Below are 19,158 nucleotides of genomic sequence, written 5' to 3' on the forward strand. Positions count from 1 at the left end.
AGCGATCGTCAAATTACTAACCATGTCACCACTCTCGTTTTTGTGTACCAAACTGTTTGCTTTGGATCATCTTTCTCTTGCCTTCCCGAGAATTTTTTGCACCTTCCCATATGAGAATTCAAAGTGCTCGTACCATGCTTCTTTCCATGACATGCAAAGTCTTCTAGACAATTATTACAAATAGCCCTCAAACCATTTGGAGTTTTGACAAAATGGTTCCATACCCCAGATCTTCTTTTAGGCTTTCTCTTCCCCAAAGTTTTTTGACTACTTTGAGTGTTGTTTGTAGTTTCATCATCTTCCTCGTGATAGCTTATTGGAATTGGCTCCAAAAAAGTATCCATTGTAGTCAAAGGTCTATATTAAGAAATTAAAAATAACAAAAAACAATGATTACTCGGTTCATCGATTTCGGGTCACAACCCTAGTAATATATGTTTACAATTAGTAATTGATTTATTAGAAAAATAAAATATCAAGCTGTGTTCATTACTCTCTTATTAATCAAAGATTGTTTATACCGAGCAACGACATCATATTATTAAATGGTATAGCATGTCATATATTAAAACAGATTATAACGAGCGGAACATCAAAGTGCTCATCTATTTTTCATAATTTAAGCATGATCAGGGCTTAAAAGATAGCAACACTAAAAAGTTCACTCTAATAAATTTTTGCCAAAGATACTGTAATGAATGGCAGAATATACTTCAATTTTAAATTCTGGATTCAGAAACATGTCGGGGGTAAAAAAAAACACAGTACAAGGAGAAGCATCATTTAATGCCAAATAATTTTTTCCTATTGCAAGTAGTGGATGGCTAAGAATAAACCAAATGGCTCGTCCAATCATTTTTCTTGGTGTAAGTAGAGAAAGTAACCTGCTGTAGAAGCACAAGACTGCTTTCGTCCTTATAGTAACACGAGTGATCGCTATCTAGCTCCTCCAAATCACTGTAAAGTTTCAGAACTTCTTCGGAGTGAGCTGTTCTGCAGGGTGATTGGGATAAAATAGAATCACTGTGTAAGCTTCCCAATCTTACTGCAAAAATAAAAGGAGACTTTTGAATCATAAACCAAAGAATTAGCTAAGAATGTGTATTTTTCATTATCTTGAATAATAAAAATGATAGCCAAAAATGATAAATAAGCTGCTGTGAAACAAAACATGCATAAGATTTATACTGATCAATACATCGAACACATAGAGGTCAATTTTTTTTACTTAGAGAGAGAGAGAGAGATATGCAAACTTCCAAACTTCCAAACTAATAGCAGAGTTTTTGTGCTAGCCAATATGTAACTCCCTTCTCATCTCCTGCTTTTGGTGTTTGAAAAATAAAAGGTTTGAAAAGATCAACTAAAGGAACATGTCACATTTCAATCTGAAAATGAAACCAAGCAGTTCTGTTTCATTATCTATACAATCATACAAAAGAAAAATCTCACAAAAACGAAAGTACTTTATATTACCAAGAGAAAAACATAAAAATAAGACATAAAATTTCACTACTACGGAAGAAGAGATATATTTAATGCTATTTTACCTTAGAAACTAGTATCTATATGCTGATATGCTGCAATAACTATTCAAAAAATTGGCTGCTTAAGCCACGAAATGTGTAGCAATTTAAAATTGGCCAACGTTTTGTTAATAATCCGTAAATAGCCTAGATGCTTACGTGGCAGCTCATTTATGAAGGATTTTTATACTGATTTGCCCTTGTTTGACCGATTTAGTAACTTCTTTGTTAGGCAGTTTTTTTGTTTGAAATTTGAAAAAAATTTCGGCAAGTTTTAATTAAAAATATTCAATATTTTGCGAGATTTTTGAAAATTCTGATTCAAAATTTTAATTTTGAATTCGTGCAGGTAGTTATTATAGCGCATATTTTTAGGTTATTAGTTTCTAATTTTGTTACAAAGTATTTACTGGAAATCTGTTAAGAATAATTCTATTTATTGAAAATAATTATAGTTGATATTTGTTGAACGCTTTATTCAAATACATTTGGCCGCCAATAGTTTTTCAAGTTTTTATTTTTCCAGGATTCAAACGTTTGAAATATTATTCCCAGAAATCATAACCGTCCCAAAGTATGTTTTGTATTTACAATGAATATACTGTAAATATGCTTCTTATTTACAATGAATATACTGTAAATATGTTTTGTATTTACAATGAATATACTGTAAATATGCTTCTTATTTACACGAATATACTGTAAATATGTTTTCTATGAACAAAAAAAAAAAAACTGTTCTTCGCGGTGTCGCAGATCGGGACCTTGGACGCAGATCGCGGAGAGGAGGACGAAGTGACGCTTTAACGGCGGTGGTGACGTGGTGGTGGTCGTGATTATTAGTGGTGGTCGTGATTATTAGTGGTGGCATCGGCCTGAAAGAGGTGCTGCCTCTCGCGGAGTTGGAGGCGGGGAGAACCATTTCACACGCACGCACGCCCAGAACCATTTATGGCTGTGAAATCAACTCTCCGGTGCTCTCTGCGTCGTTTCCCGGTGTCTCCTCTCGGTCCGGCATCCATGGCGGCTCGTGGCTGTCCTCGTTTTCTCGGCTGGAACACGCGCGGGTGGTGCTCGGTCTCGGCCATTGATGGCGCGCAAGGAATGAAAAAGAAGATAGGAGAAGGAGATGAAGGAGACGATGACGATGAGAGAGAGGTGGGGGGTGCTCGGGCTCGGCCATTGATGGCGGCCAAATCCTCTTTTTTTTTTTTTTTTTTTTTTCCTGAAGAGCAGTAAATAGCGTCCAAATTTGTGGTGCGTGATATTTAAATTCGTTTGTTAATGCATTTATGGAGTTTTAAATGCTCCCTTGATTTATGCAAGGTAGTTATGGTCGAATTTTTTCTTTCCATTTTAATTACGACGCTGAAAATAATGGGCGGGAATAATAAAGGGCAATTTCATCCAAATTTGACTGTTAATAAATGACACTGGCTATTTACAGCTTATTAACGAAAGGTGGGCTAAAAAAAAATTGCTTATTTTTGGGAGGCCATTTAACTTAATTACCCATAACTATTTAATATGTCATTTTTTTTACAGTGGAACGACAAGCATCAAACAATTAGAGGAAGGAAAAGAAAAAAGTCCATGACTAAGAATTTTCGACATCTCTTTCTCTACACCAGTTTTGGAGCCAAATCTTATGTTCTTTGATAAGCTACTAGACGATTCAATTTGTTGGCCGATTCTATGCCATCTCTTAGTTTCAACCCTGTTCTACAGGAAAAGTTATATAATAATAAATAAATAAAAACCTTACCACAAAAAATTGTGTTATTTTCAGGATCCACAACTTTATGCAAAAAACCAATACCCCTGGTAGGAACAACAGAGGTAGCGACTGTGAATATATTGGGGAAAAAAAATCTAGGTCTGACGAGAGGGAGGGCAAAAAAATTTATATGGTGTCGATCAAATATATAGTGAAGAGAGGTACTGAATTAGGGCTTACCTCGGGTTGGGTCGGTGTGACCCGCGGTTTTGGCGACGAGAGCCGAATCCGTCCGACGAAGGCCTTCGGCTCGGTTCGGTGCAACTCGAAATCGATCGGGTATTTGTGGGTCGACTTCGTCGGATCAGCGGAGTGGGTTGGAGGGCCGGTTTACTCGGTTCGTCGGTCACGGGTCACAGTCCTAGTTTTGATGTGTTTCATGTCTTGAGGAATTCTAGATTCTGATTTGGAATTGTTGAGGCTGTGATGCGCGTGAAATTTTGGAAATTGGATCACAGTGTGTTTTTGGCCGAGTGTTTTGTTTGGACGAGAGGTTGTTTTGGCTATTATGCTTCGTAATGTTTAATCTGAGCCTCGGGTTGATATTTTTGTGAATTGATATTGTCTTAGAACATCATGGTTAGTGTGGATTCATATTACGTTTGGTTGAATTGGTTCGGGTTCGGGTTTTGAGTTAAGGTCGGGATTTGGATTTTGGAAATCACTATTACAAATATTGGATTCTACAACTCATATTCTACAACGCTTACGGCTAAGTGTTGTAGAAACTGGAGATTCTACAACACTTAAAATAAGTGTTGTAGAAACTGGGTGCTTGTACAACGCTTAGCGTTGTAGAAGCTTGGTGCTTCTACAACGCTTACTATAAGTGTTGTAGAAGCTTGGTATTTCTACAACACTTACTATAAGTGTTGTAAAATTTCACCATATTTCAGATCTCCCACAACGCTTAGATTATCCGTTGTAGAAGCCTCGCCGCGGCGAGAACTTTCTACAACGGATAATTTAAGCGTTGTAGGATTAATGAAATTTAATGAACCTCGCCGTGGCGAAGATGGATTCTCGCCGCGGCGAGAAGAGTTCTAGAAAGCATTTTTTAGAGAAGATATTCATGCCGCGGCGAAGACTATATCTCTCGCCGCGGCGAGACAATTCTGGGTTTACTTTTCAGTAGTCTCGCCGCGGTGAGAAATAGTCTTCGCCGTGGCGAGAGTTCTACAACGCTTACTCTAAGCGTTGTAGAAGCGTTTTAAAATCTAAAATTTTAAATTTTTTCAAAAGCCCGCCCGAATTTCAGACTTAGTCAATTTTTCTTCTTCATTCTTCATTGTTCTTCATTCTTCTTCTCCACCCTCTCTCTCTCTCTCTGTCTGTCTCTCTCCACCGTCACTCTTCTTCTCCGTCCTCACCCTCTCTCCGTCTTCACTTCTCTTTCTCTCTCATCCGCCCTCACTTCTCTCTCTCCGCCCTCGCTCTCTTCTTCTCCTTCCTCAGTCTCTCTCCACCCTCACCATATTCTTCTCCGTCCCCACAAACCCACAAAACCCAAACCTCAAACCAACAAAATCCACAACCACAAACCCACAAAACCCAAACCTCAAACCAATAAAATCCACAACCATAAACCCACAAACTCCACCACCACGTCAAATTCACCCAAGCCTAGGCATCTCCGGCGACAACTCCGACTCTCTCTTTCTTCCACGCCTCCATGCTCCTCATCTACACTCCGAGTTAGTTTTTTGGTTGAGAATTATGTATAATTTAGGTTGAAAATAAGTGTTTGTTTGGAATTGAGAGTATGGATTGATATAATTTAGGTTGAAACACCATATTTATTTGATATTTTGTTGGCATTGAGTTTGCATTTGATATTTAGTTTAACTTGTGTTTCTTAGATTTCATGTCGTCCGCTACTACTAGTTCTAGCGTTAACGGTAAAAAAAAAACTAGAAAACAACCTCAAAATATACATCGCCGCGACGAGAATTGAGGTAGAACCCAGATATTTCTCGCCGCGACGATGAATATTTTTCGCCGCAGCGAGATAGTTCTATAACGGATGTCTTATCTGATGTAGAATATCTCGCCGCGGCGAGAAATATACATCACCGCGGCGAGAAATTATGAAATTTTTGAAAATTGGACAATGAAACTCTATCGTTATAGAAGCTTCTACAACGGATGCGTAAGCGTTGTAGAAGCTTGGCTTCTACAACGGATATCTAAGCGTTGTAGAAGCTTCTACAATGCTGAATCCTACAACACTTAGAATCATTCTACAACTGTTTTTAAGCGTTGTAGAATCCCATTTTAGTAGTAGTGAATTGATAAGAGTTTGGAATTAAGGATATTGAATTGTTATCGGATTCCGCGATTGAATTACAGATCTAGACGGATAAGTGGAAATTGGATGAGTCGAAGGCGAAGAACCGGGTTTTGAAGATTTCAAGAAAAAGAGTTATCGCAGCAAAGCTCGATTAACTCGTGAGTTTGTTTAATCGCTTATAGCGTTTAAATACTCTTAGTTTGGTTTATGAAATGTATTTCATCTATTTAAATAAATAATATATGATTATTTATTTAATAACGTTTAAGAATTTAATTTAATTATTCGTTTTGGAATTCTCGGTTATTTTGATTTCGGATTGATTAAATTGTTAAGACCCAGAAATATATCACTGAATTTTATTTCGTATCATTTACGATACGAAAGTACGCGGATCTTAAATAAGTTTAACTTCCGAAAAACTGGAGAATAATAAATTAAATTTTCGAATTCTGATCTGACTCAAATTTAATCTCGACAACGAACCCTATCTTCTTCAAGTAATTTCAAATCCAATAACTAACGGATGTTCAACTTCGAATGCTAGTTCTTTCGACGTTTCGACAAGTATTAAGTGTCTCGAAGAACGCGAGAAGCAAGATATCTCCGGAATCGTCGAGCTTCCTATCGAACTATTCCGGACAAGTGAGGAGACATTAGTCAACTACTTAACAAGGGAATAACCCTGTTTGTTTGTGCATTTATTTGTTAGTAAACAAGATTAGGTGAAAGCACTAAAATGAATAAACTTGAAATTTAAGGTTTCGGCCATTCTTGCTTGAAAAATTTAGTTCGGGTTTTGCCCGTGAGGTTCAAACGCTAACTTGAACCAACCACGATGTATCTTGTTTTATTAGATCCCTCTGCTAACCAAAGTGGATAGGTTAGATCAAGGGTGACAGGAGAGCATAAGTCAAACTTTTGGATTCGAACCAAGGATGGAAGTCACATCTCGAATCTTCTTTCTAGAGCACGTAACGAGGACGAAAGAGAAACAGTAATTCTTTCAGGGTTTATCCCGAGATGCTCTCCTGTAGTAGTATAGGAGTGTACTCTGCGTGCTGCAGAGTACCCGAACCTTAATTGAACGGTTGTCGGTGGTACTCACAAGTCAACGACTTGTGTTTGTGACAGACCAAAGTGGTCTGTATGGTGCTGAGTACTCAAAACTGGGGAGAACCCAATAATACGGGAAGACGCCTCGAACAAACCCGATGGTAAAGGGCAGTCGCCTCGAGCGAACCCAACGATAACGGGCAGTTGCTACGAGCGAACCAGATGATAATGGGCAGTCGCCTAGAGTGAACCCATTCAGCAATGAGCAGTCGCCTTGAGTGAACTCATTGTCGTGCCAAGGCAGCACACATGCGCCGATGTCAGATGAAGATGGTACCACTAGTGGATCCCAGACACATGTTAAAACTTAGGTCAGCTGATGACTGCTGCTCGAAGTCTGAATCTGGTCTCTGGTTGGACCGGAGGTTATAGCAGTGAAGAGTGTATAACCTTGCGGGGTGGCAAGTATGTAGATAGAGTGTGACGTCATGCGTCAGTCATGCTCTAGTCCTAGAATCTAGTTGCATCTAGCGCTCATTCTGCATTCTTATGTGTTTGTTTGCACGTCACATGGCATTAATCGTTTTTACTGTACAGACAGACTCCCACTTACTGAGTCAATCGACTCATAGTTTTATGACCATTGGTAATGTAGATAAGGGAAAAGCTGGTAAGCGGGAAATGAGATTGAAGACCGAGACCGAGCGCGTGTTGCCTTGACCTATGGGCTATTGAAAACGTTCCGGAACATATTTGTGTAGAAGTCGTTATAAGACTCTAAGTTATAAAGCGAGAAATTTCCCCGAATTTTCGCAAACTATTTTATTATATAATCTTATGAGATATTATGTTTAATTCATGTGTTTATATTATGAGCTATGTACATATTATAGTTGATCAGTCGCGGTTCGTGGACGTGCTGTCGCTCGCGGTTCGTGGACGAGCTGTCGCTCGCGGGTCGTGACATAAGCAGCCTATTGGGCTGCAGTTACGGTTTTAAGGCTGATAATAGCTTTTTAACGTTAAAAAATACTAAGGAACCAAACGTTTTTTTTACAACATTTTAAGCTATATTTTATTGTCCTATTTATACATTCCTGATTATATTTATTTTATAATATCCAAATAACAAAAAAAAAGTGGTTAAAAATTAAAAAAAGATATAAATTAAATTAAATTAAATTGAAAAAGGCCACATTTTTCGTCTCTCGCTCGAGGCCCCCAAATTTCTTGAGCCGGCTCTGGCGTCAGCGAATGGCGTAAAAGGGTTATCGTTGCCGTCATTTTCGGCTCCATCACGAGCGACGGGGGTTGCCGGGAGTTGTTGGAGAAGCGTCTCCATCGCCTGGGTGAGCGCGTCCAACCATGATGAACACCGCGAGATCCGCATGGTGATTAACGTCATCCAAATCAGCCTATAGGATTCCTTCACGTCGGCATCTATGCGCCATAGAAGGGATCGGATTGGCTCTGATACCAATATAGCGAGAAGTTACTGAAAAGATGAAACCGCAAAGTTTTGCAAGAATAATGTTTATTTTTTCTATTAATCAAAGCAAGCTCCAGGACAATAAAACTCTTGTATCCCATACATAAAAGAAATTGATGAAGGATAGAGAGGAAGATGGTAGTCCAAAAATGGAAATAAATCACGAGAAAGCGGGAAGTGAATAACGGAAATAAAGAGAGCAAATAACGATAATAAATGCTGAAATAAAGTCTCCGATCAGTCCAAAGTAACGCCAATCGCAACATCAAGAATCCCGGTACTCCTATGCACAACATGCATATGTCACTTCCCAGCGTCATGGTGTTTATTGTTACTTCCACGGTGAAGTGTATCTATTCAAGTTTAGTGTTTCGCTTGTCATCGTGTTGATAGAGCATAGGTATTTATAATATCAGTATGCCAGAAAGTAAGTTAAACGATAAAGTTACACATACGTCAATTATATTTTTTCCACCCCGAGTAAATTGAAAAACGAATTCTGATTTTAAAAGAAAATATAAGAAAGAGCAATGCTAGAAAACACATGTTTCTTCCCTCAAAGACCATTTATTCCTTATGCTTTCATATAAAAATAAGGACAGAGAGACATTAGCTTATAATCGATTCAGACGACTTATTTTAGCTTCCAAGGCAAGCATTTGAGTTCCTTCGTCCAATATAACCATCGACACACTCCTTTATCGATGACCCTCCAAAAACAGTTATCACACTCTGCGGTGTAGTAGTCATCGATCTTGTAGATGTCGTACCAATTGTTCTGAACGAAGCCGTTTGACATCCACTGGAAGTTGCAGAAGAATAGTGTGCTTTGGAAAAAGTTGGGTCTGAACTTGAACGTAAAAGACTGTCCCTTCTTGAGAATCTGAGGCCCGAGATCGTCGTCTTTGGACTTGCAGTGAACTGTGAGCACGGTGGGCGGGTCAATATCGTTTGTGAGTTCGATCCTTTTTTTATTCCAAACTCCACCTTCGCTTAAACCATTTGCGTACAGTAAAACAACAACAACCAACAAAAAACGGAGTCTCATGGTGAATTGGGATTTATTTTTGCCAGGAAAAAAGACTAAGTAAAACTTTATTCGTGTACTGTCATCGGTGTTTATGCGTCTGTATTTATAAAGGTAGATTTGTTGTTATAATGTCAAAAGCTTGATTGGAATTGAAATTAATGTACACGATTTGCGAATTAATTTCATTTTTTATTATTTATTTGCGGGATATATGTTTGTATGTCATATTTGCTAAACTGTTTTTATTTCACGTATAATTATTTACTTATATATAATGGCAATGATTTGATTCAATTTTAACGTGGCAATTAATTAAATAAATGAAATCAATTTGATTAATGCAATGCAGATCATACAAATTGTAATAATTTCTCCTACGGTTTGGACACTTTCTCTTTTGGCGTTTTATGCGCCATTGTAACATATTTTATACACGAGTCGCGTGATTGAAATGGGCTCAAGTAGGAGTTCTATGAGATTTGTCTTTTCAACAAGACTAGATCAAAATTTATACATGAATTTCGTGATAACAATTGAATATATGGCTCAACTCAGCTACAAGTAACACCGACCACGTATGATCATATATAGTCCCATGCAATTAGTTCCCTTGGGGAAGGTATTTCGGAAAAGTATGTATATTTCTTCGGCTCAATGGATCAAACCAAAGCATATTATAACTAAAATTATTTCATACAATTTTTCATTGATCCCCACCATAAGGGTTACCATTCACAAAAATATTTTGGACTATTGGACAATATTTGGTGCGTCTGATCTAAAGGTGGGCATTCGGTTGACATGAAATTTCTGTTCTGACCGACCGGAAATCTTGATTATTAACGGACATGAAATTTTTTATTTGAATACTATAGGAATTCTGGCGAACTGGAACGGAAAATTCTGTTCCGGTCGATTCCGGTACTAATATACTATCCACCTAGCAAAAAAAAATCGAAACTTATTATAATCTACTTTTCGAAAGAAAATAAGTTACCGAGAAAAAAATAAACATTTTTTGTGAATGAGATTTTAATTCAAAGTCTTAAACGGAGCGGGATTGGAGAATCAACAATTCTAGTCTCCAAAGCACCTTCACTGCGGTCCTGAAAACTTATAATCAACCTAAGCCAAATTATTATATTCCCTATCAAGGGCCAAGTACAAATATTCTTTAGAGTTTCCATGGTCCAAGTAAACTTCCATTATTCCATCCTCATCAATCTATCTTGATTTGCATAAAATTCCGAAGAATACTACTCTACACCGAGTAACCAATAACCCTCCCTCTTCTCAACACCGGAAAAGATTTAATTTAAATCATCCATCAACACCCACTACAGGCCTCGACACACGTTATTGATATTTAACATAGAAGATGTAAGGAAGCATACGAAACTTGAAAACCAGCTTTTTGACTTCAAGATCCATGTATTGTTTTTATTTTATATTTTTAGATAAACTGATGAGGACATCTCAAGCATCAAGGTGAAGAAAGGCCAATGCACTCATCAACAAATTTGGATGTTTTTTTTTACTTGTTTTGTAACCTCTAACTTTTAATTTTCATTACTTGGTGGTTTTTATTTTCTTAGAGGTTATGGTTATTTATTTTTGTGGTTATGTTTTTTTTTTTCATTCATTTGGTTTTATAACCATTGAATTAGAATATGTAAGGTTTGTGTCTAGAGGTTATTATCTAGACTATATATATGTGTGTGTAAGCTCTAGTATGGACATCTTGGAAGATATATGAAAAAAGTGTGTTTGTGTGTTTAGTGAGGATTCTCTTAGTCTAGAACTTATCAAGAATTTGTGCTCAAAATTCTTGTGGCGTTCGTCCGATTTATCGACGGGAATTCCGCAACCCATCGTGGCATCATTCGATCCATCCTAATTCAAAGGTTTCGAGCACGAAAGCTTCGTCTATATCACAACCTTCCGATAGACGGTCCGCTCAAATTGAACTCCGACGAATCTCTCCGACGAATTCACATCATAAACTCATGATATTGTTAAATTTTTTCGGAAGATACAGATCAAATTTGAGGCAATGATCCGGACTACACATTTCTTTCATAAAAAAAGGAAAAAAAAAAAAAAACTGACAGATAGACGGACTTTTAATTAGTCCATAAACAATTGAAACGACAAGTTCTAGCTTATTCCAATGGTAGCATACGAATTTTCCATGGAACGAGCGACATACGCCGGTATTCGTGACGTTCCAAAACACTCGGTACACTAGACTGTGTAAATGTTGGAGTTCTTGTAGATGTCTAACCAATGGTTGAGAAGGAGGCTGTTCAGTTTCTACTGGAAGTTGCAGAAAAATTGCAGTGCACTAGTAGCTTCGTGGCTGAGTCAAGGTCGTTTGTGAGCTCGATTCCCTATCTTTCGAATGCTCCACTCCTTCGCTTAATGTACTAGTGTAAAATAAGACGACAGCAATGAATAAAATACGGAGAGTCATGGTAGAGAAATAATGAAAAAAGTGGTGATCGTGTTTTGTATTACATTTTCGTTTGTTAGTTTGAGTTTGTGTTTGATTTTTGCGAGCATTTATAGGTGTCCATTGTGTGTTTGACGTTGATGGAAATATACAAGAGTAGTCATTTGGGATTTTATATCTGTGGAGTATTGTTTTAAATTAATGATTAATTTGTGTAGTTGTTAACCTGAAAAACTGGTTACACCTATCTTCCGAAGTAATCTGAGTTCCGAGAACATAGCCTCGGAGAGTCTCAGGACCTAGGCAAAACTTTCTCTAAATAAAGACGAATATATTACAAGATAGCAAAATAAATGAGGATAAACGTTAAAGCTAAATCTAGTTCTTCCTCTTTCCAGAAATCGTAAGTCTCTTTTTGTCTTGTCGAACTCCCTATTTAATTATAGAAGTCTAGAGGCTTTTGCAGTTGTTAATGGGTGTCGTGGGAGAGAGTTTAGGAATCGTGGGGTGATCAGCCTAACGTTCCCTGGCGGTTATTTGGTCTTCCCTCTCTTTTGTGAAGAGTAGGTGGTTATTTATGCTTTCCTCGGTGTTAACCGTTTAGGTGAGCATTTTGATTAAATATTACACGTGTTTATTGTCCGACTAGCCTTTCTTTTGTCCTATTGTCTTCTCTTCTCTTCGAAGTTCTGAGTAATAGGGTCCGTTCTTTTTTAATATGAACGTTCGTTCCTTAACCTTCGCGAGTCCTCGGACCTTTGGGTACGAACTCTATTGCTGGATATCTCTATTCTCGTAATGCCGACTATATATTTGAGTTCGGCGAATTCTATGAGTAACAGCAACCTTCCAGTTTTTTAGTATTTAGTAAAAATGGTAAGGAACTAGAATAAGTCTATTTTTTTTTCTAATTAGACAGTTACACTTTTACTAGCTTTTCTTTTGTTCGGATTTATGCCGACTAGGCGTTCGTCCTATCTTTGTCAAATGTGTTTTTGTTTCTAAACGCAGTCGTTTCGCTCATAGGGGTTGCGACCGTTCGAATCCACCGTTAGATCGGTGTGGCTTCCTTGACATGCTTGATCCTGATCGTTCTTTTGATCGATCGGACACACGTATCACTACCAGAAATATGGGATACAACTACAGTTTTTTTTTAACTCCAGTTTAGCCTTTTAACGGAGTCTTTGAATACAGACTACGGTCACCTTTTTTTATGCTTATATTAGACTCTAGTCGAATATAAAGCTGTAGAGAATGGTCTATTTTTCTCTACAGCTAATATAAAAAAGTAGTGGTAATACCCAAAAAATAAAAAATGATCAAAATTTCACCATTTTTAGATGGAGGGAAATTTCCCACAAAATTTTGGCACATTTACACTACAGTCAAAGGTAAAGAAGGAGTTGTAATACTTAAAATATAAAAAATTAACAAAATTTTACTATTTGAGTTCGGGAGGGAAATTTCCCACTAACAAAATTGTTTCCCACCCATATATGAATATGAAAAGTAAGAAAAAATGACTAAGTATACTTGTACACAACACGAGGAACTAAAACAACTGAAACATTTATTATACCATATCTAATATTGCTCCAAAAAAAAAAAACATTCGAACAAGAACTTGACTCTCGTTGACCACCGTCACTGACACCACCCAACATTGACCACCGTCGCAGCTTTGCCGGCGACACATCACAACCCTAAAAACCTTGTTCTAGGTCTTCCAGTCATAATCCTAACGTCGTCGTCTTCGATTGGTATGAGCTTTTTTTCCGTTCTTCATCAGTTTTGTTGCTCGATTTGGGGTTATTTAGTAACGGATTTTAGAAATTTAGGGTTAATGTCTTAGAAATTTGTGGTTTATTTGAGGTCTCATTGCTTTGTTGCTCGATTTGGGGTTATTTTGGGTCTCATTGCCTGTTCTTACCTATTTGTAGATTAAGAATGCAAATTATCTAGTTTATTCAGTTTTGTGTATGTTTTCTTATGTACAGAGATTAAACTCAGTCAACAATGGTTCGCGTGAGTAAGTAAACTGAACTCTATGTGTGTGCTTGTGATTGCTAATTGAACTCTGTGTGTGTGCTTGTGGTTGCTAATTGAACTCTGTGTGTTTGGTTTATTATGTTTTAGAGGTTGGTCATGCTCATCCAAAGGTCTCAGGAGTAACAAAACGGATATTAGAAGCCGTTAAAAGACTTCGAGATCTTCTGGTCGTGGGGATAGTTCCCGAGAAGCACACGTTGGTGATCCTAGTACAAAGTAAGTACTTTTATGCTTCATATGTCATTTACACATTTACAAAGTACAAAGTAAGTTCTTGTTGATCTGGTTGTAGAAATATTAGACTATTAGGTCATTTAATAAATTGATTTAAATAACACATTTTCACAGAATTGACAAGTCATGGTTAAATTCCGATAGACGCTCAAAAGAATTTGAAGATGGTGTTGAATCTTTCTTACAGTTTTGTAAAATTAACTTACCCAATTTGGAGTCCTTACGATGTCCATGTAAAAGGTGTGGAAATATGGGATCGCATTCTTTGGAAATCATCAGAGATCATCTTTTCTGTAATGGTATGGACCAAACATACGTTATTTGGACATGGCATGGTGAAAACATGGTCTGTAGTACAGACAAAAAGCTAATCCACCAACCAAAAGCACATACTTTTGGTGACTGCGATGATGCTTTTAATACCGTCGAAATGCTTAAGGCCGCTAATAATCTCACTACAACAAAAACTGGCAACAGCCGCGACAAAAGTCGTGGCTGTTGCTATGAAAGTCGTGGCTGTTGGTGCTACAGCCGCGACAACAGCCACGACAAAAGTCGTGGCTGTTGCCCCGTTGCTGTTGACCAACAGCCTGTTGTCAATGGTGCCCACAAGAAGAGTTGTAGTCTTTATTTTGTACATTTGATGTAATAAAGTCTCATGAAGACTCTTGCTTGTAATTGCCTATCTATTCATTAATAAAGTTGAAACGTTCATTCTTTCTTTGTTTGAAGCTTTATGATAAAACCTTAGTCTTTTAGTCCATAAACAAACTTAACAACTTACGAAGAGACAAATGTAGATTTGCATGAACAAACTCTTCGTAGTTTGCTTAAAACGATATATTCGCAATCTTAGGGTCAAAGGACTATTGACCTCAATATGATTGTTAGAAGAATCTATGATGTCTGGTTATGAGGCATTGAGAGTTGGGGACTCTATAGTTCTTCTAGGTATCTTCCGAAGGTACTGAATTGACCAGTGCACTTCTAGAGACAATATAAGAACAAACCATTTAACCTCTTATGTCTCGAAGTCACTATGTATGAATTGCATCATGCTTACCTTAATCCTGAAATGAGACATGCCATTTCACACCTTAGTATTCTCATTTGAGAAAGTCAAAGTTCGGACTCACTATGTTATTCCGAACAAGGCCTATTGGTGAAGTACTAAGTTGTGAGTCTGTCATGAGTAACTTTGTGAAGTTCTCATAGATATGGAATTCATGTACAAGATTGCTGAAATGCAATGTATGTCACCTCATGCTTTGTTCCTTGGAGTGTGAATAAATGAACTGGCCAGTGTCCAAATTGAGTCCTGACTCTTTTGGATGAAACAATGTGACTTGTTAGCTCCTCGTCAATACATTGTTTCTAACTTATTCACAAGCGACAAAGGAGTTGAGGAAATAACAGCTAGAAGGGTAAAATGGTAATTTAGTAAATCCCGACTAGCTGATGACATTCATGAAGGGTAAACATAGATAATATTCAGTGGATCCGCTCATCATAATTAGGTTGAATTCTTGAGTAGAAAATAAATTCATTTGAACCGAGAGATTTTCAGTGTCAACTCTTTAGTGGAGTCAGTTGGCATTAAGCTAAACTTGGAAAATGTTTGTGAACTTTTGAGTCCAAGTGTTTAGCTCAAGCTTTGTTCATTTGGGTCCATGAGGTCACTGTCACGAATCACATCGAGTAGGAATAGTTAAACTGAAAGCTAAGTCAAAACAAGAACGAGACAGTTTTACGAAAATTGTCAAAAGGGTATTTTTGTCTTTTTGGACATAGGACGAAAAGAATGTCAATAAATTTTTTTGACATTGTCATATGATGACAAATGAAATAAATATTACTCAGCCATATTAGTGTAATTGGGCCTTGAGGATTAATTTCATTTCATAGAATTTTACTTGAAAATTCTTAGTGGGCTTTTATTATGTTGTCATGAACAAATGAAGAAACATCTAGAAGGTCCTTCTAGAAGCCTTATTTTCGTCCAACCCAATGAAAAGAGAGGCTAAATTTCGTGCATACCATGGTATGAAAGAGAGATTATTTTGTGCATTAATGTATGAAGATACTTGCCAAAAGAAAAAGAGGAAACAAATTTGCTTCTAGAAGCAAGTGTATTTTCGGCCAAGAGAGAGCAAATTAAATGAGGAAACAAATCCAAGGCCTTAATTGGCTCATGTTGGACGTCCATATAGGTGAGAAAAGAGAAAAGGAAACTACCTTTTGAAGGTAATCCCTCCCCTATAAATAGAGGCCTCATTCTCATTGTTTCATTCATCCCAAAGTTTTAGAGATTGAGAGCTTCTCTCTCTAGACTTGGCCGATCCTCTCTCTCTCTCTCTCTCTCTCTTCAATTTCGTTTTATTGTTTTGGCACCTAGGTCCTCATTTGACCTAGTGTTTAGCTCTGCGACTTCAAGACTCGTTCTTAGGTCGTAGTGTTTAAAAGTGTCCACTCACTGATTCCTTTTACTTCGAGTGATTTAGTGATAGAAACTATCGTGGTTGCTCGAGGTGCCGAGGAAAGAAAGAGAGACGTGCTGCGAGGAGACGAGCGTTGCAAACTTTCCAAAAGCTTCTACAAAGTTCAAGCTTCAAGAAAGGTTAGTAAACTTCTATACTCATAATAGGTTTTAATTACATGTACTTGCTCTTTGTCTAGGTTAGTAAAAACTGTTTTTACTTGAAAATAAATTTTTTAAAATTCCGCCGCTTCCCGAAGCGTTTAATCTTTTTCTTAAACCCTAGATCAATTCCAACAAATGGTATCAGAGCTATGGTGAAAGAGATGCATGTACATGTTTTTAAAATTATGAGCTTGAAAATCATTTTCGAAAGTTTACTAATTTTGTGACAAGTTAGAATTGTAATCTTAGATTTTTTTTAATTTATTGCTCTTGTCTTTAAATTAAAAACCATGTTGATTTTCTATGAGTTTGGGATGATATTAAAACACATTAGAATCAGTTCTAAAAGTTTTTATTTTTTTATATTGAAAAACGTGTTTTAAAGGTTTGAGAAATTTCGAGTAAAATTTTGTGACTAGTTTTGTTGTCTTACTAGTTTCTTATTTTTACTTGAATCGTTTTATGCTTGTTATTATTTCTTTTATGCCTTGTTATTACCTTGCTAATAAAACACAAATAAAAGCTTTAACAACCTTCATAAAACGTTCCGTTACACTCAATTCTTTTTCGCACCTAAAAAGGACCAAGCTTTAATTATTTCTTTTTATTCGAGCTGGAGTAAACCCGCATTTAAAGTGGCATAACTCTCTGCTCAGAAATCTAAATTTAATGATTCTTAAATCAAATTAAAGCTCTGTCTGTCCTCTGTCCAATGCCACCGGTTTCGGCTCAAAAGGACATCGGAGCCGCCAGATATGGTGATTTTACTCCGAGGTGCGCGGCTGTCTGAAACTCCAGTTTTTTAGAAATCCGGATTTTCAAACCCCACTACCATGAGTTATAGAACTCTAATGAGAAAATTTTCTTGAGCAAAAATGTTTTTCATATGATTATAAACATGATGTGTAAGATTAAAATATTTTGATTTTTGAAAGTTTAATTGAAATTGAATTTTTACAAAACTAGTTTGAATTTTGAAAAACCGTTTTCGCTTTCAAACTTGAAAATATTTTGTCATCCAAATCAAATAAGTTTTTAAAATGTTTTCAAAACTATATCTATATCACATATGTTCAAAATCTATATGCTCTTGAAAATTTGAGTGGGAGGTCTCTTTCTAGACAAGCCTAAAAATAAAAAGATGTGTAATCTCAAACTTTCAAGTGTTCGAGTGAGTTGAAGTTCACACTTCCCTCACGCACTTTCCCGAAATAGAAAATAGGAAAAGATCGAGTATGTACCTTGTGCCTTTATGCACTAATACTACTCTGAACATGTCGATCTAGGATTCTCTTCTAGTTGTCCGCTCTGTCGCTCTCTAACTAGGAAATCTGTTTCCGAACTTATAAGAGTCGATGAACCAACTCCAAAAACTAAGTGGGAGGGTTATACTTGTTGTTTGTAACCCACGATCCCCAACACTAATGAAAAGTGCAAGTGTCGCCGGACTAAGAGTCACCCTCGTGGCCCTCTCTTAAATGAGAGTACTCAAGGGCGCTTTGCTCTGATCATTGCTCAATGAGCTACGTCCGAGAGTGAGACGATGATGACAAGGCCTCCCCTCGGCGGATTGTTTTTCAAAGTCAATCTTTTGGACTAAGTGGTTGGTTACACACTTAGACTCAATCCCTAGTAATCCTCCCTCGAGGCCCTGCGAAAGGATGTGAGTGATCAAACCAATTTACAAGGTGGCTAGTCAAAATTGATGTATTGACATCTTGGCTATGCATTAATGATGAGTCATTTACTTATGAAAGGAGACTCGTTGCGGCCTTCCCTCGAAGGAGTAAAGTGTCATTTCGTTCATAACACCTTTGGATTTTATAAAGTCTTAAACAAACTTAAATCCTAAACCAAAGACTAATCATAAACTTGTTTCAACTTACATAGGCAATATGTCTCTCAACCATCTCTCAATCTTTCTTTCCTCGAATAAACTCGAAAACGAAAACTACGTAGATTCGAAACGTAACCTCGACATAATACCTACCGTTACCAAGCACAAATGGGTACTCACCACCCCGTGTCCTCCTCTGACGAATGATGATTCGACTCAAGAGGACAATGACGCCTTAGCGGCCTGGCTTCGATCCGATGAGATTGTGAGGTGCTATATCTTGGCATCTATGAACAATATGCTGAAAGAGCAACATCGTGACATCGAGACTGCCGCTGACATGCTCTACAATCTCCTTGAGATGTTTGGAGGGCAAAGGCGTCAAACAAGGCTACAAGCAGTCCGACAGTTTATGAACTGTCATATGCAGGCTAGGACTCCTGTTGGAGACTTTATGATATTGATCATTAGTCATCTGAGTAAGATGGAAATCCTAGGATCTGAGATTGATGGGAAGAATGTCATAGATGTGATCTTAGAAACTCTCCCCGCATCTCTTGATACCTTCAAGATGAACTACTCCATTAACAAGCTAGAGTACACTGTTACCAAGCTTATGGAGGAACTTCACACTGCTGTAGGTTTCACTAAGAGAAAGAGGAATCAAGGAGAGGCACATGCTACTGAGCAAAGAGCCTCCGCCTCTGGAACTAAGAAGAGACCTCACAAGGCCGATAAAAGGAAATGTCCTGCCAATCTCAAAGCAAAGGAACA

The 19,158-nt window shown here is 37.4% G+C and overlaps 1 protein-coding gene across 1 annotated transcript; it reads right to left on the minus strand.

The window, feature by feature from the left end:
* Positions 1-824: 824 nt before the first annotated feature.
* On the minus strand, positions 825-9,186 carry LOC149393830 (S-protein homolog 29-like). The gene is made up of 2 exons (XM_089618176.1): positions 8,859-9,186; positions 825-1,045 (listed from the first exon to the last, which is right to left on the minus strand). Exons 1-2 carry the CDS (start codon positions 9,184-9,186, stop codon positions 825-827), a joined length of 549 nt encoding a protein of 182 aa, XP_089474302.1.
* Between the last annotated feature and the right edge of the window lie 9,972 nt (positions 9,187-19,158).

The sequence above is a fragment of the Urtica dioica genome, chromosome 6, assembly GCF_054948205.1.
Source record: "Urtica dioica subsp. dioica isolate 48M chromosome 6, U.dioica_male_clone48M_v1_H2, whole genome shotgun sequence".
NCBI classification, from domain to species: domain Eukaryota; kingdom Viridiplantae; phylum Streptophyta; class Magnoliopsida; order Rosales; family Urticaceae; genus Urtica; species Urtica dioica.